The sequence below is a fragment of the Notechis scutatus genome, chromosome 2 (assembly GCF_049901735.1).
Source record: "Notechis scutatus isolate UNSWTSFEM ecotype Mainland chromosome 2, rNotScu1.2, whole genome shotgun sequence".
Classification (NCBI taxonomy): Eukaryota; Metazoa; Chordata; class Lepidosauria; order Squamata; family Elapidae; genus Notechis; species Notechis scutatus.
In genome coordinates, this window is record NC_142010.1 from 6,486,905 (window position 1) to 6,509,310 (window position 22,406).

Below are 22,406 nucleotides of genomic sequence, written 5' to 3' on the forward strand. Positions count from 1 at the left end.
AGTTCAAAGAAACTCAGCGGAAGGAGAATTCCCGTTCAGATTGCGGCTGGGAGGAAGCGTAGAATGTAGAAGATCTGAGGGAAGACAAATGACAAAAAGATTGCACAATTTGATATGTGATGGCTGTTAAATAGGATGGATAAGAGCTGTAGGCAGTGGTGGGGTTCTACCAGTTAGGCCCGGTTCACCTGAACCGGTAGTAAAAAATTGCTACCGTTTGGCCAAACCCTGAGGCCCAGGAGGCAAAAAAAACCCAGAGCGGTGTGTGTGTGTGTGCGCTGCACAAAAAAGCCACGCCCACCCAGTCACGTGGCCATGTCCACCTAGCCACGCCCACAGAACCGGCAGTAAAAATATTTGCATCCCACCCCTGGCTGTAGGTACATTGAGTTGTGGAGAAAAGGGGTTGTGGTTTGGAGCATAGGTTCTTCAGGTTTATTAGCAACTCCTGTAATATTGTTTGCTTGGAGGTGCTTGCTTGTTAGCCTTTGGTGTGTGATGCAATGCCAATTTGCTGACATTTTTGCTAATTCCCCCTTTAGTGGTGGAGATCTGAGAAAAAAAGTGTAGAGCGGTAAATGTTTAAGGTCTAAAACACATATACATAAATAGATATTGACGAGAAAAAAATGGGTAATATCAGCGTTGCTGTGAACATTGGGGCAAGGTAATGCAAAACAAAACCTCTGTTCCCAACACATGGGAGATTTTTCCATTTCATTCAATGCACTGTGTGTGCTCCATATTCCACCTTATCCTAACTTTTTATCAACGCTTTCTCCCACTGTTAACAAAAGATCAATTACAGTTGTGGAAAAGATTGCTTAAACCTCTTGGTCAGCTATAATAGCAGAAGAACTTATCTACGGTTTCACAGTGCTTTACAGCTCTCTGTAAGTGGTTCACAGAGTCAGCCTATTGCCTCCCAACCCTCTGGGTCCTCATTTCACCGACCTCGGAAGGATAGAAGGCTGAGTCAATCTTGACGTAGTCAGGATCGAACTCCTAGCAGTGAGCAAAGTCAGCCTGCATTAGTAATCTCTCACCATTGCACCACCAGTGTATAATATACAAAAGGGAATTCTAAAGGCAAAAATTGAGAAAAGAAAAGCAATCCTGTTTCCTTAAACCAGGGGTCCGGAAACCCCCGGGGCCTTGGTCCAGTACCAGGCCATGCGAGCGGCAGGCTGGCTGGCATGCACAGGTGCAGCTCCACTCGTGTGAGTGGCAGACAAGCACACGCAGCTCCACTCGCGAGTGGCGTGTTGGCACATATGCAGCTCTATTTGCAGTTGAGCTGCGTGCGCATGCATGTTTGTGCTGCCCTGCTGCTTGCAGAAGGGGAGCTGCATGTATGCACGTCGACCTGCTGCTCACGTGGCCTGGTTCCTCTTTCTCCCCCCACCGGGCAACTAAGCAGCAAAGGTTGGGGACCGCTGCCTTAAACAAAAATCCCTGACGCTATCTTCATCCCCCCTCAAATCAGATCATGGATAAAGGCAGCAACCTTGGGAGGAAGTTTTGAGTTGAAGGGTTTGAAGCATGTGGAACTCAATGAGACAGTACAGAAGAAAGACTCCAAAGACCCTTTGAGGATCTGATTATTACTTACTTACCTGTGCATAGAGGAAATCTCCCTGTTCCTCTGCACAGATGAGCAATGTGGAAAGGAAATGCTGGTATGGATTTCTCCGAGGAATGGACTTTAGGCCAGGCTCCGTTTCCAAGGAGAGTTTTATTCTGGTCAGCTGGGCAGAGATAATTCCCAAATAGGAATGCGTGATGACAACTAGAACAGAATAGAATAGAATTCTTTTATTGGCCAAGTGTGATTGGACACACAAGGAATTTGTCTTGGTGTGTATGCTCTCAGTGTACATAAAAGAAAAGATAACATTTGTCAAGAGTCAAGAATTATCAGGTACAACCCATAATAATAAAGCTACTCAATAAGAAAGAAGGGAGGCTCAACTATATGGGTTTTTCTTTTTGCAATTCCTTTCCTGCTTATATTTCCTACATTTGATTTGTATGTTTTTATATTTAACTACATGAACAATTTCTAATAAAAAATGATGCCAGGCAATGTATGGCCAGACATTTCTACACTTGTGTGTGTAAGTGCACAGTACTAGCCTTCTTACAATGAAATATTTCTTTGAAACGTTTACCAGTTTCTTTTACCATATATATATATATAAATCATTTCAGCGCCTCCCCCTTCGCATTTAGAAAAGGGATGTCAAATTCACGGCAGCATGTTGTCACATGACCTATCGTGATTTTTTTCCAACTCTCTTTTGGTAAACCAGGGGTGGGCGCGGCCAGCGACTGACGCATCTGGCCCCGCGGGCCGCAAGTTTGACACCCTTGTTCTAGGCCCTCTTTTTGATGTCTGTCACTCTCTTCCCTTGGCTCAATGGAGATTTCTGTGTGAGCAAATTTACAGAGTCACATGGCGTCTAGCCTTTGATTTAAAATGTGAAACAAAAGGTGGCTTGAGAGGCACAGCAGCTGGAATATACAGGTAGTCCTTGACTTACCAAAGTTTGCTTAGTGACCATTTGGTGTTTACAATGGCACAGTGACTTCTGACTGTTTTTCACACCCACCACTGCAGTATTCCCCTTGGTCGCGTGATTTACATTCGGATGCTTAACAACTCTCACATTTCTGACAGTTGCAGCGTCTCTGGTTGATGTGAACCCCTTTTGCAACCTCCTGGGACAAGCAAAGTGAATGGGGGAAGCCAGACGCACTTAACAAAAGTGTGACTAATTGAACAACCTCAGTGAGTCACTTAACAACCGTGGCAAGACAAGTCGTAAAATGGGAAAGACTCGCTTAACCAATTTCTCACTTAGCAACATAAATTTGGGGCTCAATTGTGGTCATAAGTTGAGGATCACCAGTAGTCTGCACTTGGAAACAGCTTGGCTAGCTTGAGTGAGGCTAGTTCCCTCGGAGCCTCTGGCCTGCTGGTACTTCCATGTCCTAAATCCGTGATAGCGAACCTATGGCACACGTACCAGAAGTGGTACACAGAGCCATCTTTGCTGGCATGCGAGCCGTCGCCCCAGCTCGGTTCACTGCGCATGCGCGGATGCCTCCCACCAGCCAGCTGATTGTCGGGTATCTGCCGCGCATGGGCAGGGGGCGGGGCGCATACCGGAGGGTTTGGGAATAGTAAGGCCCATGGGCTGCGAGTTTGACACCAGGGGTGGGATTCTACCAGCTCGCACCTATTGCTAGAACCGGTTGTTAATATTCTAAGCAGTTTGGAGAACTGGTTGTTAGAAGAAATTACTGGTCTAATCCTGTAAGGAGGGCAGGAAGGAAACATTCTCGTGTTGCTTACAGAAACTGCCTCTCTATTAACCCTTATTACATTCTTGGCAGGACTAGACTTCCAGTCTCTGGAACTTCTCTGGAGTTTTTTTCCCCTCCTTTGCTGGTACTTTGCTTGTGTGGAGTGACCATTCAATGCCACTGAAAAAAGTGACTTATGACCCTTTTTCACACTTACGACTGTTGCAGCATCCCCACAGTCACGAGAGGCCATGTGAGGAGATGCATGCCTCAATGTGAGTGATGTTGAGTTGAACACGCCCAGCCAGTCACATGACCACCAAGCCATGCCCACCAACTAAGCCATGCCCACAGAACCAGTTGTTTAAAAATTGGAATCCCACCCCTGCCCTGATCTAAGGTGTTGGCTATTCCTCCCACCTTGAACTTAATAAACAAAGCTTCTGGCTCTGATTGATTGATTGATTGATTGATTTGACTGATTTGATTGATTTCATTCATTCATTCATTCAATTTATATACCCAGTTCACTCATGGTGACTCTGGGTGCCTAACAACCCCTCACCATCCAAAAACTAATGAACTCACACACACCCTGATTACAGTGCAGTTACGGTGGCGATGAGTGCTCCTCGGGGGACCAGAAAGAACAGGTTAGTGAGAGTTCGCCCTGGAAAGGAGCTCTCAATATGGTCGGTGGTGCTGAAAACCACTTGGCGGCACATAGAGTAATCAATCAAAAATCTAGCTTCTAGCAGGCTTAGACGGAACAAACGTGTTTTTCAGGCTTCCGTCGCTAGATGGCGCGCTCTAGATCAGCAACACCGGCGCCTAGAAAGCCGCCAACACAGCGGCGGCATCGGTGGTTGCCGAATACTGACATCCAACGGATGGGGGAAGAGACTGGGGGTGCAAGGCGTTGAAACAATCGGGTACTGCTAGAGGGGATGCGGGAGAGGAATTTCCTCTTCCGGCTCATCCATGGGAGGATGGTGGCACGGCCAGCCGCTGCTCTCTCGTTCTTCCAAGGGTGGAAAGGTGAGTTGAGGACAGGTCGAGGTGGAGCCGTGAACAGGTAGGGCTGTTTGGTTTCCTCCACGGTGCAGAAGCAGAGAATCAACTAAGCTGCAACATACTCGGCTGCTACGTATTCCTTCCCTCGCTGAATTTAATTCCACTGGTGGCACGTGCTTTAAAAGTGGTGCCTGGTTGGGAGATTGAAAAAGGTCTCAAGGTTAGGAGTTGCTTGTGCTTTTTTGGAGCATGTTGTTTTTTTCTTGGCCAAGAAAGGAGTGTCATTGGCAAAACTGCTGCTTTAAATCTTGCAGAGGCTCTGGGCACCATTTCTTCTGTTAAAGTCGCCCACATCTCAAAAATTAGACCAAAAAGTTTGAGTGTACCCATTTCTGGGACATTTTTCGGGCTGAAATGCAAATGGATTTTCAACATATGTAGTATTTGGGTATCTGTATTTCTCTCTGTGTGCATGTCTGCATCATGTAGGCATTTCCAGATATATTTGATGATAACCCTTTGTAGTGCTAAGAATTTATGACTTACTCAAGTGAACAAGATAATTTCACAATTGTGTGGATATTTGAATCTCGCTAGTATTCTATGTGTCAGATGAATCATAACATTAGGGATTAATCCAGCATTTTGGCATGTTGGCTTTTTTCATTGTAATGCATGCTTTTTACTTGTGATTTTTCACATGTTGGGCACCCATTTTATAAACAACCATTAAACTTATGTCAATCTTCTAGACAAAGAGGATGGCAAGAAGAGCATTCTGGACAAGTGAAAATCACAAGAGGAATTAAAAAAGACAGTGAATCCAGTCGGCAATCAAAGTCTTCCAGTTTTCTCCAGAAAACAACAAAACTCTCCTTCACTGTCAAGCAACAGACAAAAAAGAATAACAGGAATAGAGTTTTGAGCTGGAAAAAATTGAGTCTGGAATTCATATCCAAATTCAGGAAAAAGATGGAAGTATCGGGAAATCAGTGGGGAGAAACCTGTGGCTTGCATAGTTATGTAGGGCAGGCAGTTATAGAAGCCTTGCCCTGTGAAGAAATAAAGAATAGCTTGAATCAAAGCAACAGGCAAGACGGGATCCAAAATATTTTTGACCTCCAGAATCCATTGGTGGAAAAATCCCACAGATGTGGGAAAAGCACAGATTGTGGATCACAGCTGATTATGCACGAGAGTTTCCACACTGGAGAAAAACCAGATGAATGTTCTGAGTGTGAGAAGGTCTTTTGCTACAGCTCCTTCCCTTTTGAAAATAAAAGGACTTACACTGGAGAGAATCCATACCAAAGCTTCCAGTATGGTGGAAATTTTAGCAAGCATGCTCCTCTATTGTTACACCAGAAGGCTCCTACAGGTGAGAAACCATATGAGTGTCCGAACTGTGGGAAAGCTTTCAGTCAGAATTCCCACCTTGTAAACCATCAGAGGACTCATACAGGGGAGAAACCGTACGAGTGTCCAGATTGTGGGAAAGGTTTCAGTCAGAATTCCAATCTCTTGATGCACCAGAGGACTCACACAGGGGAGAAACCATATAAATGTTCAGATTGTGGGAAAAGTTTCCGTCTTAATTCCCATCTGGTGGTACACAAGAGGTCTCACACGGGTGAGAAACCATATGAGTGCCTGGATTGTGGGAAAGGTTTCACTCACAGTTCCCACCTTGTGATACACCGGAGAACTCACACAGGAGAGAAACCTTATGAGTGTCCAGATTGTGGGAAAGGTTTCCGTGTTAATTCCCATCTGGTGGCTCACCAGAGGACTCACACAGGGGAGAAACCATATCAGTGTCTGGATTGTGGGAAAAGTTTCAGTCAGAATTCCCAACTAGTGGTGCACCAAAGGACACACACAGGAGAGAAACTGTATGAATGTCCAGAATGTGGAAAAAGTTGCACTCACAATTCTGACCTCATGGTACACCTGAGGACACACACAGGAGAGAAACCGTATGAGTGTCCATACTGTAGGAAACGTTTCAGTCACAATTCCAACCTGGTGGTACACCAAAGGATACACACAGGAGAGAAGCCGTATGAGTGTCCATACTGTGGGAAAAGTTTCAGTCGGAATTCTTATCTGGTGATACACCAGAGGACCCACACTGGTGAGAAACCATATCAGTGTTTGGATTGTGGGAAAAGTTTTAGTCACAGTTCTGAACTGGTGAGACACCAGAGGATACATACAGGAGAGAAACCGTACGAGTGTCCAGACTGTGGGAAAAGTTTCAGTCAGAATTCCAGCCTGGTGATACACAAGAGGACTCACACTGGGGAGAAACCATATGAGTGTTCAGATTGTGGGAAAACTTTCAGTCAGAACTGCTACCTAATTATACATGAGAGGACTCACACAGGAGAGAAACCATACGAGTGTCTCTATTGTGGGAAAAGTTTCATTCGGAATTATGCCTTGGTGATACACCAGAGGACTCATACTGGGGAGAAACCATATGAGTGTTTGGATTGTGGGAAAAGTTTCCGTCTCAGTTCCCACCTGGTGGTGCACCAGAGGATTCACACTGGGAAGAAACCATATGAGTGTCAGGATTGTGGGGAAAGTTTCAGTCAGAATTGTCTCCTGATATACCACCAGAGGGCACACACAGGAGAAAAACCATATGAGTGTCCAGATTGTGGGAAAAGTTTCAGTAACAATTCTCACCTGGTGGTGCACCAGCGGATTCACACAGGAGAAAAACCATATGAGTGTCTGGATTGTGGGAAAAGTTTCAGTCGGAATTCCCACCTGGTGGTGCATCAGAGGACTCACACAGGGGAGAAACCGTATGAGTGTCCGGATTGCGGAAAAGGTTTTAGTACTAGATCTAAACTTGTAAATCATGTAGGTTTACACATAGGGGAGAAACCTTTCAAATGCTCAGAGTGTGGGCGGTGTTTTACACAAAATTCCTCCCTTACTGCACACAAGAAAATCCACACGAGGCAAAAGGTGATGAATATAGAGAAGGTTTGACTTTCCTTTCTGATCTCCTGTGGAAATGCAGTTGAGAAATTAACTATTTACTTTCTCATCTGATTCACTTTAATAAAATGTATTAGTATTAGACATGAGGGAAGAGAGAAACAAAATGGAAGATATTAGTTTAGTTAGTTTAGCAGAAATAGTGGAATTCTGCAAAAAGTATTTAGGGGTGGGGTTGGGTTTTTTTGCATATTGATCATCATAGGGCATAGAAATGCAACATACAAAGTACTGATAGTTCTCAATTTACAACCACAATGGAGCCCAGAATTTTTGTTAAAAATTTGTGGAGTTTTGCCCCATTTTACAACTTATTTTGCCAGATTTGTTAAGTGAATCACTGCAGTTGTTAAATTAGTAACATGGTTAAGTGAATATGTTTTTGCCATTGACTTGCTTGTCACCAAAAGGGGATCACATGACCTTGGGACACTGCAACAGTCATAAATATGAGTCAGTTGTCAAGCATCCGAACGTAAAGCGTGAGCATGGGGAAGCTACAACGGTCTTAAGTGTGAAAAATGGTCATAAGTCCTTTTTTTCAGTGCTGTTCAGAGATGGTATTCAGCAGGTTCTGACCAGTTCTGGAGAACTGATAGCAGAAATTTTGAGTAGTTTGGAGAAACGGCAAATGCCACCTCTGACTGGAGATTGTACAGTATCCTTCCCCTGCCACGCCCGTGAAGCCACACCCACAGAACTGGTAGTAAAAAAATTTGAATCCCCACCCCTGGTACCTTCTACCTAGATGTCCTCCAGATTTTCAGCCCCAGAATCCCCCAGCCAGCATACTTATTGAATAAAATATTTTGGAATCATAATAAACATTTCTGGTAGGTACCAAAAGTCTGTGGCAAGACTTAAAAATAAATTATTAAAAAATAGGAGCACTCATATCGTTATTCCTCAAATATGACAAATAAAGAGGATTTAAAGTTCATTTTTTTCCTAACATTTTCAGAATTTTACATCAAGAAGAATCCTATTTAGATTATGGTAAGATAAAGCACAGAATAGAGAATATATGAGGGAGGGTTTAGCAACAACCACACAAAAATTTTACCTGTAAAGGCTGTTGAACCGTGCTGTAAGAATATGGGAAAGAAAAGACTTGTGTTTTTGAGTATAGGACTTTCATGTTTATTAGCAACCCTCCTATGATCTTGTTTCTTTAGAGGAATCCTTTGATGGATGATATTAATGTCAAGATGCTGCCCTTTTTTTTTTTTTGCATCCTCCTTGGTGGTTGGAGATCTGAGAAAAAAATAATGTTTCATTTGTAAAAATGCATTGTGTAAGAACCACAACTTTTGACAAGGAAAATAAAAGGGCAATATCAGCACTGCTGTGAACATGGGGCAAGGAAATGCAAAGCTCTCTTCTCAAGACATGGGAGATTCTTTCAATTCTTTCACTCCACTCTCGGGTTCTTTATAAATTTTTTCCAAAAATGTCTACTAGTAAAGAGGAGAATTATTTGGAGCAGCTAAGAGGCATTTTAGTTATACAGATGGATAGCTCTTATTGTGCTGTGTTTAAAAGACACCAAAGAATTCAAGATTGGTTCATTACATTAACAATTCAGAATCAGATTATATAATGACCCTGTGACTCTGGACACACAGAAACAACAACGTGTTTCAAAGGTGCTTTGTCAAAAGGCAACTGGACTGTTGTTTTTTTTCTTCCCTTAAGGAAGAAGACGTTTTGCTTCTCATCCAAGAAGCGCAGTTGGTTCTGGCCAGATCCGATGAAGCTTTTTGGATGAGAAGAGAAATGTCTTCTCCTTAGGGAAAAAACAATCCAATTTGCCTTTTGAAAAAGCACCTTTGAGACAACTATGGCCTGGATGACTGAGAATCTCCACAGACAAGAGAGCATGTGCTTCTCCAGTGGCTGTATTAGAGGCATTTGTACAGGTTCATCTCACCATTACTGCATAAATACCCAGAATATACAGAACAATTCTGCACCTCCCTGTCTTCAGATGGAAACCCTGCTATAACATATATTACCAGATTCTGAGGATCAGCACTTAAAACTTGTCAGATAATGGATGACCTGTGCCATAAACTAGTCTTGCTGAACATTCAGCTTGTTGTATTAGACTTTGCACAGGGATAGGTTTGCCACATATTAACCTTTATGCTCCCTCTTCCTAGCCCTCCTTTTAGATTTGTTTTTATATATACTCTTTCGTTTATATCTTTTAGCTTTTTAGAATAATTATTTTTGGATTTTAATTATTTTCTATGCTTTTTAACTTAATGTACCCCATGTTCCTTACGCTGGTCTTTTGGGCACCCCTGTTGTCACATCAGATTTTATTATCCTTAGGAGCTGAAAATGCTTGAAATGGTTTAAAAGCTTCTGGATCTCTGAGAGGACCATACCATAATGCAAACTGCTAGTAACTCTTATACTGACGTCTTGGGGGAATAAAAGGGGGCATTAGCAAAGGAGGGGCTGGGAGGGAAGAACTTGGAAGAATTTATAGCTATCTGTTGCAAGAGTGCATTGCAGAGAGTGTTTCTTTTTATTCTTCTCTGAATATGTTTTTTTTTTGTCTTTTGGGACGTGTCTCATACATACAACCAAAATGCAAAAAAGAGGGGCAGTGGGGAGGAATAACTATTTATGCCATTCTGAAGACTTAACTGTGAAACATTAATCAAAGAAGTGATTCATTTATTTATTCATGTATCAAACTTCTTAACTGCCTGTCTCCGTCACAGCGGGGCTCGGAGCAGTGTACAACGTAAATAGTACAATAAAACATTAAAAACCAAATAATTTAAGATTAAAATATAAAACACTATAAATTTATTGATATTATATTAACATTAAATGAATATTAATTAAATTTGAATATGTAAAATACATGGAAATTGATGCTAGTAATGGAATACCAGACATGTAATCAATAGATTAATTGGACTGCACAAAATCTAAGATATAACGAGTGACTTCAAGCAAAATTAATCAATCCTCTTATATGGATTTACTTCATTTATGTAAACTTCCATACTGCAGTTATCGCTTTTCTATTAAAACATCAGAGTTGAATTCTCTCCATATTTGTACTGTTAACTGAAGATAGATCGATTCTATTAAAAATTTACATTGCATTCTATGATGTTCCATTCTTGTGATTGAAGAAACAAAAAGCTGCTTTAATGGGCTTTTTTCTTTACTGAGGAGGAGCCATTCTGTTTTCTTCTCTTTTTATGATGTTTTCCCCTTTAAAGTAATATTTTGCAACAGTAGAGTTTCCAAGTGGTGAGCAATTCACATTCACATTTACCAGAGGTCCTGAGAATGGGGTGCTTATCCCAAGGCTTGTCTTTGTGACGCTCAGAACTACAAATGGCGGGGAGTTGCAATAAAGATACACTTGGAAGGAGAGTTGTGTGAATCGCTGGCAGCCAAAAATCGGAAAGCATCTAATAGCACCTTTTCAGACTACCATATTTTTATAAGGAGGGATATACCTGTGTCAGCTATGCTTTCTAATACAAGTGGTTAGACAGAAAAGATGGTGGCAGAATCCTGACATATCTCAGAATGGGTAAACATAATTTATCTCTTATTCACTATCTTTCTCTTTCTACTGTATATTTTATTACATTAAAATTTTCTGACTATCAAAAAGGAATGCTTCACACAAAGAGCATGGTGACTTATACACTTTGCATGCAAATGCATAGTAGCACACATTTTACAACCCTTTGAATGTTTCTTTCTAACGTTTACCAGTTTCTTCTACTATATACCCTCTCTTTTTAAGCACAATTTTTCTAGGCTCTGCCACGTGCCTCTTGCTTTGATGTAATCGAGATTTCTGGGCAAGCAGATGGCATTTACCATTTAGCAGATTTAAAATCTCCCTCACGACCAAAGTTGGCTTATTGGGAACAGCAGATTCAAGACACTCTGTGTACTTGGACACATCTCCCATCAGTACAAGTGAAGGTGATTCCTCTGGGGCCTCTGCCTTGCCTTGTCGCAAATCCTTGGGAGCCACTGGAAATCAAACTTTTGGGATGTAGAGTTTTTGAGTTCCTGAGAACCAGCCCTGCGAAAAGAAAGAAAATTTTAGGTGAGCTTTCTTCAAACTACTCCCAAGTCTTGCTCAAACTGTTTAGGAGTAATAAGGCTGAAATCTAACTCCTCTGGAGATTGGGAAGGCTGCTCAGAGCAATTCTACCCTCTAATGAGATTTAGGCTTCCCAATAACACAGATAGGAAGATCAGAGCAACCAGGTTGATTAGGGGAACTGGAGACTAAGGCATATGAAGAATGGTTGCAGGAACTGGGCTTGGCTAGTCTGGTGAAGAGAAGGACCAGGGGAGACATGATAGCAGTCTTCCAATATCTGAGAGGCTGCCACAGAGGGGAAGGGGCCAAGCTATTTTCTAAAGCATCTGTAGGCCAGACAAGGAATAATGGATGGAAACTGAACAAGGAGAGATGTAACCTGGAAATAAGGAGAAACTTTCTGACAGGGAGAACAATCAACCAATGGAATAGCTTGCCCTCAGAAGTTGTGGGACTGCCACAAGAGATTGGACTGCCATTTGTCAGAAATGCTGTAGGGTCTCCTGCTTGTGCGGGGGGTTGGACTAGATGACCTACAAGGTCCCTTCCAACTCTGATTATCTGTTAGATGTATCTCCTATCTAGAAGTAGTTTGGTGGCAATGTTAGTGGAAGCTTCCAGGTTTGTCCCATGCCTCATTTTATTAATTGGGTGAAGGTGGCAAACATTTACAGGCTATACACAAAAATAAGACCTTTATGAACTTCTAGAGCTCAGAACCTGGCTAATCTTGTGAGGCTAAATAGGGTCAAAATCTTGACTCTTCAAGCTTCCCTCAGTTGCAAAAAGTAGGTTTTGATGAATTCTCTTGCATCCCCTCAAGATGAAGAACTGGCTGGAATTGACTTCACCAAGGAAGGTGTGTTTTATGGTTGCCGGTTTTAGAATAGCAATAGAATTCTTTATTGGACAAGTGTGATTGGGCACACAAGGAATTTGTCTTTGGTACATATGCTCTCAGTTTACATAAAGAAAAAATAAAATAGATTAGTCAAGAATCATAAGGTACAACACTTAGTGATAGTCATGGGTTACTAATAAGCAATCAAATCATACTAGGAAACAATAAAAACAATATAAGTTGTAAAGATACAAGCAACATGGATATAGCCATAAATGGGAAGAGATAGGTACTAGGAAGGATGATAATAATAGTAATACAGTCTTAGTAGTTAATTTGACAGTGTTGTGGACATTGTTTAGTAGAGTGATGCCCTCTAGTAGAGGGGGGAAAACTGTCCTTGTGTCTAGTTGTTCTGGTGGGCAGTGCCCTGTAGTGTCGTTTGGAGGGTAGCAGTTGAAAGAATTTATGTTTATTTATTTATTTATTTTGTCAAATGCTTACAATATAATAGAAATAAGAATAAACGTAAGTTTAAATATAAGAAATAGGAACTAATAATTGGGGACAATAGGACAGGGACAGTAGGCACGATTGTGCGCTTATGCATTATGCGTTACGTCCAGGATGTGAGGGGGTCTGTAGATATTTTCACAGCCCCCTTTTTGACTCATGAAATATACAGATCCTCAATGGAAGGCAGGTTGGTAGCAATGGTTTTTTCTGCAGTTTCGTGCAGAAAAAAACATTTTTTTTCATTTTTCCCCATGGTTTCAAACTGCCCCTCAAGGATGTTTTTCCTTGGTTCACCTAAAGGAACTTTTTCAAACAGTTCGTGGATGAGAAGCCAAAAGTCTTCAAGCAAAAAAACATAAATGTCCAGTTGCCTTTTGTTTTGAAAAAGCACCTTTGGGACAACCATGATCTGAGCGACTGAGAACCTCCATAGACATTGCCTTGGTTTATTTTATTTTAAATTTTATTTTATTTTATTTTGTTTTGTTTGTTTGTTTGTTTGTTTAAGCGATTATAAGATAACAGGTATAAGTATAAACATAGTTATGAATACATGAAATGGATACATGTAAGAAAAATAAAACAAAACTATCGAAAGGGTCAGTAAAATGTCGATTTGAAGCCACATCATAATCAAACGAGAAATCTGGCAACCGCCTCAGGATAAAGAGATCGGACAAAGCGTAGTTTTTTCCAGGCTGAGGTCGCTCGATGGCGCCCTGCAAGCCGCCTCTGAAAACATTCCCTGTTTGTGAGGTAGAGCACTCGAGCCCTGGATTGCTAGAGAGGATGTCGGAGGAGAGGAGGGAGAGGGACTTCCTCTTCCGGCTCACCTGAAGGAGGATGGTCGCGTGGGCAGTGGGGTCTCGTGCTCTTCCCAGGGTCGCGGCAGCAGCTGGAAGGTGAGTCCAAGAAAGATCGGAGGAGAAGCCGGAAGCAAGTAGGGCTCTTTTGGTTTCCTCCAGGGTGCGCTTTGTTATTTCCTTCCCCAATTTTTATTCCAATAGTACTGCAGGCTTTTGTTTTTTAACTGTGTGCCTTTAAAAGCGGTGCCTTCAATCTTCTGCTGGTTGGGAGCCTTAAAAAAGATTGGAAAAAGTCGCATTCAGGTAACAGATAATCAGAGTTGGAAGGGACCTTGTAGGTCATCTAGTCCAACCCCCTTGCCCAAGCAGGAGACCATACACGATTTCTGACAAATGGCAGTCCAATCTCTTCTTGAAAGTCTCAAGTGAACAACTCCAATTCACCTGGGGGTTGTTGCTGTTTATTCCTTCCTTCCCTCAAATTTTATTCCACTCTTTCTGCATGATTTGAAAGGGGTCCCTTCATTTTCCTTCTGATTTAAATATCTCAATTCAGATTCCACTGGTGCTGCAGACTTTGAAAGTGTCGCCTGCAATTTTAGGCTGGTTGGAAGTTTTTAAAAATCTTCACTATAGGGGTGGAGTGCTTGTGTTTTTTAGGAACGTGTTGTTTTCTCTGCAAGTGAGGCGTTTCATGGGCAAAACTGGTGCTTTAAATCTTGCAGAGGCTTTGGGCACCATTTCCTCCGTTAAAGCTACCTCCCCCCCCAATCTCTAAAATGAGACAAAAAAAAATTGAACATACCCACTTCTGGGACATTTGTCAGGCTGAAATACACATGGATCATAATGCATGTACCTTTATAGGTGTGTAGGTTTGTATTTGTGTTCATGTATCTGTATAAACTATCCTCGGCATTTCCACATATATTTGATAATGATTTCAATGCTAAGAATTGTGATTTTCCTTGGATTTTGCTAGCCATTTATATGTCAAATGAATGATAAATAAAGGTGGAAGTTAATCATGAATGTAATTAAATGTAATCATCTTACATTTAAAAAAACAAGAGGAAGAAAAAGGAAAGTTTAAAACAGATATAAATAATGAAAAAAGACAAAAGTAACATTAAAAAAGTGGTTCCTTCTAAATATTTTTAAGATATAAATACACTTTTGCTTTAGATAACACAATAAAATAATACAAAATGAAAAATATAAAGCTGTACATACCAAATAATACAGTATATATAGCAAATATAGTATATAACCTCAATCCGAATAAAACATACAGTGGCTAGCCCATGAATGCATTATATTATCAATTCAAAAATACACATAACTATTACTGCATTCTTCTATAATAAAAATTTTACAGTAAAACATCGTCTATTTTAAAGATAGAAAAATACATAAAAACTGAAAAATGTATGTTTATTAAACTTCAACAGGGCACATTTCTATTATCAAAACTTACCAATCTCTTTGATAAGATATTAGCTTTGGCTATCTTATTAGCTAAGTTCTTTGAAAGCCATATCATATTGATTCTTGAAAATGATTTATGCTTTTCTGGAAAAGTGTATATTTGCTTTCAGAGCCAGTTTTGTGTCTTCAAGAATCTACCAGTATCAAATTCTCCCATCAACCCAAACATAGATTTTGGAAATTGTCCTGGATAGGCTTGATTTCTTAGATAAATGGCTCTATCTAAAAGAGAGTTTGTTATACCATTCTAATCTTTCATCATGTGCAACATGAAAGCCAACAATAAGTTTAATCCTTTGGGTCACAATTTCCAGGCATGGCCCCATATCTACCTTGCCCATTAACAAAACAATGGGGTTGGAAGGGACCTTGGAAATCTTCTAATCCAAACCACTGCTCAGGCAGGAAACCCTATATCATTTCAGACAAATGGTTGTCCAATCTCTTAGAAACCTCCAGTGATGAAGCAGCCACAACTTTTGGAGGCAGGTTTGTCCACTGATTAATTGTTCTCACTGTCAGGAAACCACTCCTTATTTCTAGGTTAGATCTCTCCTTGTATTACTCTATATCCATTAATTCTCACCCTTCCTTCAGGTACTTTGGAGAATGATTAACCCCGTATTCTCAAATATTGGAACACTGCTGTCATGTCACCCCTAGTCTTTCTCTTCATTAGACTAGACATGCCCAGTTCTTGCAACTGTTCATCATATTTTAGCCTCCAGTCCCTTAATCATCTTTGTTTCTCTTTGTACTCTTTCTAGAGTCTCAACATTCTTTTGTAATGTAATGACCAAAACTTATCCTTTTGGTAATGCAGTGACCAAAACTAGCTGCAGTATTCTAAGTGTGGTCTTATCAAAGTTCTATAAAGCAGTACTCTCATTTCATTGCATTTGTTATGGAGATTCTCAGTCATCCAGGTCATGGTTGTCTCAAAGGTGCTTTTTTCAAGAGGCAACTGGACTTTCTGGTTTTTCTTTGAAGATGTTTCACTTCTCATCTAAGAAGCTTCTTCGGCTCTGAGTGGATGGTGGGGAATGGAGGGATTTATACTCCTTGCAGACAGCTGGTCATTTGCATTCTTTTAGCAAGTTGTTAAGGCCACCTGGAGGTTTATCTGTGCTGTCAGGGTCACCTGAACAGTACAAAATGGGTGTGGAGCCTTCTTGGAACTGTTGAAAGGACTGTGTTGTAGCCTGGAGATAGATGATGTCATATCCCTTCCCCTCTGTTTGAGAGGGTTGTTCAATTTTGACATAGATCGCCTCTTGGACCCCTCTTTCAAACTAGCGGACCTTCCTATCCAAAATGTGGACTTTGCTATCTTCAGAAGTGTGGCTTTGGTCTTTTAAATATAGATGAACTACTGAATCTAATCCTGATGGGTTTGTGATCTCCTATGTTGTGCCATGTGTTTATGAAGTGGTTGTTTTGTTTCCCCAATGTATAGATCTGCACACGGCTCACTGCATTGTACTGCATATACCACGTTGTTGAAGTTTATGTCTGGGTATTTTATCTTTGGGGTCGACAAGCTTCTGCCTTAATGTATTCTTGGGTTTGAACTTTGAAGTGTGCACATATATTGTATTGGCTGAAGATCCTCCTGAGCTTTTCCGATATTTCTGCAACACCTGGAATGACAACATTGCTTCGTTTATTGTTCTCTTCGTTGTCTGTTATGGAGGAGGTTCTCTAGGGCAAGGGTCTTCAAACTTGGCAAGTTTAAGACTTGTGGACTTCAACTCCCAGAATTCCTGAGCTAACATGACTGGAGGAGGAATTCTGGGAGTTGAAGACCACAAGCCTTAAAGCTGTCAAGTTTGAAGACCCCTGCTGTAGGGTCTTTTTTGAGATTTGATGAAGGGCCACGTGGGATAGCCACATGTTCTGAGGGCTTCCTTGATGTGTTTATGTTCATTTTCTTTCCCATCTTTGCTGTTAGGCAGGCCTTCAGCTCAGTCGTGTAGGGTTCTGATGACTCCCATTTTGTGATCCAGTTGATGGTGGAAATCAAAATGTAAATATTGATCTGTGTGTGTGTTGTGGGGGGTTCTGTAAACTTCAATGTTGAGACTTCTGTCTTCCTTAATGTGGACTATTTTCCTTAACAGCTTCCCGTGTGAATTTGATATATCTGTCCACATAATTTTTATGTTTGGTGAGTGCTTCCGATTCCTGTGTTTTGATTGTGACCCAAGTACTATCCACATACCTATACTAGTGAGTGGGTGGAATTCCTGTGAAGGAGTTTAGGGTTTTGGTTTCTGCCTCTTCCATGTAGAGATTGGCCACAATGGGAGACACAGGTGAATCCATGGCACAACCATGCTTTTTATCTCTAGAAACCTTCGTTGCATTTAAAATAAGTAGTGGTCAGGCAGAGTTCCAGCATGGCACGTATGCAGTGCCATGAAAGACGTGCTCTTATCTTGGGAAACTGTTTATAATTAGTTCTGGCTGGGAATTACTTGCATTCCCAGCCAGAACTAATTATAAACAGTTTCCCAAGATAAGAGCACGTCTTTCAGTGCTGTAGAAGGCTGCCAAAAAACAGAAGTATCCAAATTAATGATAACAGAAACCAACCCGAAGTACCATAAAAAACCGACCAGAGTTCCCAGAGCTTCAAGGAGGACTTGGAATCTATCGAACTACTTTGCTTCCTGCAAAGATTACATCATTGAGGTCTGACTTTTATCCCTTATGGAAGGGGCCATCACCTCCCAGCCTTATTCCCGAGTCGTCCCTTCTGTTTCAGCTGCTCTCGCCTTCTAGCAGCTCTGTGCACATGCACACTGGGAACAGGCTCCCCTGGGTCCTCTGCTTCGCTTCTGCCAGACTCTGAAGGCAGCACCCCACTCCCAGATGGTCCTGGCTCCATCTCTACATCGGACGCAGGACCCTCGTTCAAGTCCTCTCCAGACTCCCTGCCTGGTCCCCTTTCTTCCTCACTGTCCGCCTCCGCTGCCAGCTGCACTGGCTGCCGGCGAACCACAACAACTAGCACAGAGCCAGGCTTGCCTGCCCTGAGCCTCCTAAGGCTTCTCCCACCCCCTGAGGCATTCCATACCCCGCTTCTCTGCCCTTAGGATCCATGCAGTTCTCTATCATCCTTCCCACCCAGCCATCTTGGGGAGATCAAGCCACCTGGATTTTGCAAGGCTGTAGCGAGCGAGGGGAGATCCGGCTGGATCAAGTTTGCAACCTCCAACAAACCTCTAGTTGCCTTTCTACCCAGGAACTTGTAGGAGTTAGCGTGCTTCGGGCATCAAAAACATCCAAAGTAACATTCTGTTTTTGCAGCTTCCTAGAGAGGTGCCCAGCCCCTTACAGGATCAGCTTCCTTACAGAGCCAGCCTTGTGGCAAATTCAAGTCCAGAAGTATTAAAATCTCCAAGAAAAAAAAAAAGCTCAGATCAAAAGAGAGCCTCTCTTAAATAACAAAGGAGTACCCAAAAAAACCCCCTCCCAAACAACTGTTTAAGAAATGAGGAAGTCTAAGTTAATTGCCTCACAGATTCCTTTGCCTCTCAGTTGGCCACTCTCCAATCAGTGGGAAAAATTACTTCCACAATCTTCTTACAGATTGTACAAAGGACAAACCCAGGGATTCCTAGAGTGCTTTCTGATTGTAATGTATGCTATTTTTCCTTGGGGTTTTCATTTGTCATGCACCAATTTCATGTACAATCATTACATTAACTCTTTTTTTTTATGAACCTTTTAGATGAAGAGGATGCCAAGAACAACATTCTGGACAAGTGAGAATCACAAAGAGCATTAACAAGGAAAGGAAATCCATCCAGCAATCAAAATTTGTAACCTTCTTCACCAGGAAAAAATAAAACTCAACAAAGCACTCCACAAAAAGGTCAAAAGGGGGAGTGAGTAATCATATCCAAATTCAGAAGAAAAAAAATGGAACTATCTGGAAATCAGTGGGCAGGAAGCTGTCACACAGACAGCCCCATAGGGCAGGCAGTCATGCAAGCTTTGCCCTGTGAAGAACAAAAGAGTAGTTTGAATCAAAGCACCATGCAGGAAAAGATTCAAAGTATTTTTGACCTTCAAAATCCAGGAATATTAGTGATGGAAAAGCCCTGCAAATCTACATATCATGAGAAAAGCATAGATTGCAGATCACAACTGATTATGCCTGAAGGGATACACACCGGAGAAAACCTGAATGAATGTTCTGAGTGTGGGAAAGTATTTTACTACAGCTCTCATCCTTTCGATGGTAACAGGACCTACAATGATGGGAACCCATACCAGTGCTCTCAATGTGATAAGAGTTTTCGCAAAGACACACCCTTACTGATACACCACAAGACACACACAGGTGGGAAACCATACGAGTGTATGGATTGTGGGAAACATTTTACTTACAATTCCCACCTGGTGAAACACCAGAGGACTCACACAGGGGAAAAACCTTATGAGTGCCCAGATTGTGGGAAAAGATTCCGTACTAATTCACACCTGGTGTCGCACAAAAGAACTCACACGGGGGAGAAACCACATCAGTGTATGGATTGTGGAAAAAGTTTCAGTCGGAATTCCCAACTAGTAATTCACCGGAGGACACACACAGGAGAGAATCTATATGAATGTTTGGACTGTAGGAAAAGTTTCAGTCAGAAATCCCATCTGGTGGTACACCAGAGGACACACACAGGAGAGAAACCGTATGAATGTCCATATTGTGGGAAACGTTTCAGTTACAGTTCCAACCTGGCAGCCCACCAGAGGATTCACACTGGGGAGAAATCAAATGAGTGTCCAGATTGTGGGAAAAGTTTCAGTCGGAATTCCTACCTGGTGATACACCACAGGACTCACACTGGGGAGAAACCGTATGAATGTCCTGATTGTGGGAAAAGTTTCATTCACAGTTCTGAACTGGTGAGACACCAGAGGACACACACAGGAGAGAAACCATATGAATGTCCAGACTGCGGGAAAAGTTTCAGTCAGAGTTCCAGCCTGGTGTCACACAGGAGGACTCACACTGGGGAGAAACCTTATGAGTGTCCAGATTGTGGGAAAACTTTCAGTCAGAGTTGTTACCTGGTTATACATGAGAGAACTCACACAGGGGAGAAACCATATGAATGTCTATATTGTGGGAAAAGTTTCATTCGGAATTACTCCTTGGTGATACACCAAAGAACTCACACAGGAGAGAAACCGTACAAATGTGTGGATTGTGGGAAAAGTTTCCGTCTTAATTCCCATCTGGTGGTCCATCAGAGGACTCACTCTGAGAAGAAACCATATGAGTGCCAGGATTGTGGGGAAAGTTTCAGTCAGAATTGCCTTTTGGTATACCACCAGAGGCGACACACAGGAGAGAAACCATTTGAGTGTCCAGATTGTGGGAAAAGTTTCAGTAACAATTCCCACCTGGTGGTGCATCAGAGTATTCACACAGGTGAGAAACCATATGAGTGCCAGGAGTGTGGGAAGACTTTTAGTCGTAATTCTCACCTGCTGATACATCAGAGGTCTCATACAGGAGAGAAACCATATGAGTGTCAGGAGTGCGGGAAAACTTTCAGTCGGAATTCCCACTTGGTGATACACCAAAGAACTCACACAGGAGAGAAACCATATGAGTGTCCTGATTGTGGGAAAGGTTTCGCTACTAAGTCTAAACTTGTAGTTCATGTAGCTTTACACATTGGGGAGAAACCTTTCAAATGCCCGGAGTGCGGACGTAGCTTCACACAAAATTCCTCTCTTACCGCACACAAGAAAATCCACATGAGACAACAAGTGATGAGTCTGGAAAAGTCTTGAATTTCATTTCTGGTCTGTCGTCAGAGGTGCAGGAGATCTAGGGAGGCCTAATAGAAGCGTCAACCGACCTGCCTCAGGCCTTCCCCACTCCAAGATACTCATCCAGTGGCCCAACTGTCCTGCCAGCGAGAATCGGTGGGAAAGGAATTGGTGTGCCTGCCTTTCCTAATTCTGCCTCTGACCTTCTTGCTCCCAACGTGCCCTGGGGCAAACAAAGGACCAGTTCCTCAATTTTGGGGGGGCTTTTTTCACTAATCAGCTCTCAGACCATTAGCTGGGGATGTTTGCAAAGCTCCTCTACCTCTCTAGGCTTTGGGAAGAGGGCCCTTGCTGAAAGAGCAGCTTCAGGACAACCTTCCCAAACCTTTCCCTTTCTTAATGCCCTCCCCTCCTATCTCTCTCTCTCAAAACAAATGTATTCAGTAGAAAAATAAAAGGGGAAAAAACGGGGAAGGATGGGCAAACAGTAAACCTTTAAAAGTTGTGCTAGAAAATGGAGGATGCTGGGTCCTTGCAAGCTTAAGCTGTCTGTCAGACTGCCTGTAAAGTCAGCTAGGGTTTAAAGCAGAGGTCTCCAAACTTGGCAACTTTGAGTTGTGGACTTCCAACTCCCAGAATATGCTGGCTGGAGAATTCTGGGAGTTGAAGTCCACAAATCTTAAAATTGCCAAGTTTGGGGACTCCCGGTTTAAAGGCTAGACTGCTGCAGTCAGAATTGTGGCTTTTTGAGGGACGGGGGACATTAAGAAAGGGGAAGATTTGGGAAGCTTGTCCCGAAGCTGCTTTTTGTGGCCATAAATTAGTCTTAATAAGCATCCAGCTTGTCATGCTAAATTTTGGGCAGCGATAGATTTAATCTGCCACATAAGCTCCCTTGATCCCATTTTGTGTCCTTAGTCCTCCTTTTAGATTCCATTTAAGCTTGTTTTTTATATATGCATTCTCTTTTAATTTTATATAATCTTTATTTTAACAATTATATAGATTAATATTTTTAAATTAAATGTAGCCCACAATCTTTATGCTGGTCTTTCGGCATAATAAATATTTGATTTGATTTCACCAGGTTACCTTTTTGTCACCTTTTTGTCTCCAGTAAGATCATATTGCATATGAATTCTTTGCAGAAAGTTATCTAAACAAACAAGACCAGAGAGAATGGAAAGTAAGAACTAACCCTAATTCTAGCACTACCTTTTTTTTATAACCATTTTAAATGTTTATTTGAAAAGTTTATTAGTTTCTTTGGCCAAATTTAACCATCCCACCCTCTTTCTAAACCCTCTTTCTACTCTCTGCTATTATGTCTCTCACTTTGACCTAGAGAAGTTTTTTCTGCAAGGGAATTTACAGAAGAAGATGGCATTTAGCATTGTTGGTGCCCCCATCACTGGAGGCTTTCAAAAACAGGCTGGACAGCCATTTCTCTGAAATGTTATAAAGTCCTGCTCGAGCAAAACATAGTCACCAAACCGGTAGTAACACTGGTTGAATCCCACCACTGGTG

The 22,406-nt window shown here is 41.9% G+C and overlaps 1 protein-coding gene across 1 annotated transcript; it reads left to right on the forward strand.

The window, feature by feature from the left end:
• Positions 1-4,169: 4,169 nt before the first annotated feature.
• On the forward strand, positions 4,170-21,961 carry LOC113424938 (uncharacterized). Its single transcript, XM_087953353.1, has 4 exons — positions 4,170-4,384; positions 5,076-7,305; positions 12,217-12,225; positions 19,373-21,961. The coding sequence occupies exons 1-4, from the start codon at positions 4,257-4,259 to the stop codon at positions 20,897-20,899; spliced, it is 3,894 nt and encodes a 1,297-aa protein (XP_087809479.1). The 5' UTR covers positions 4,170-4,256; the 3' UTR covers positions 20,900-21,961.
• The last annotated feature ends 445 nt before the right edge of the window (positions 21,962-22,406 follow it).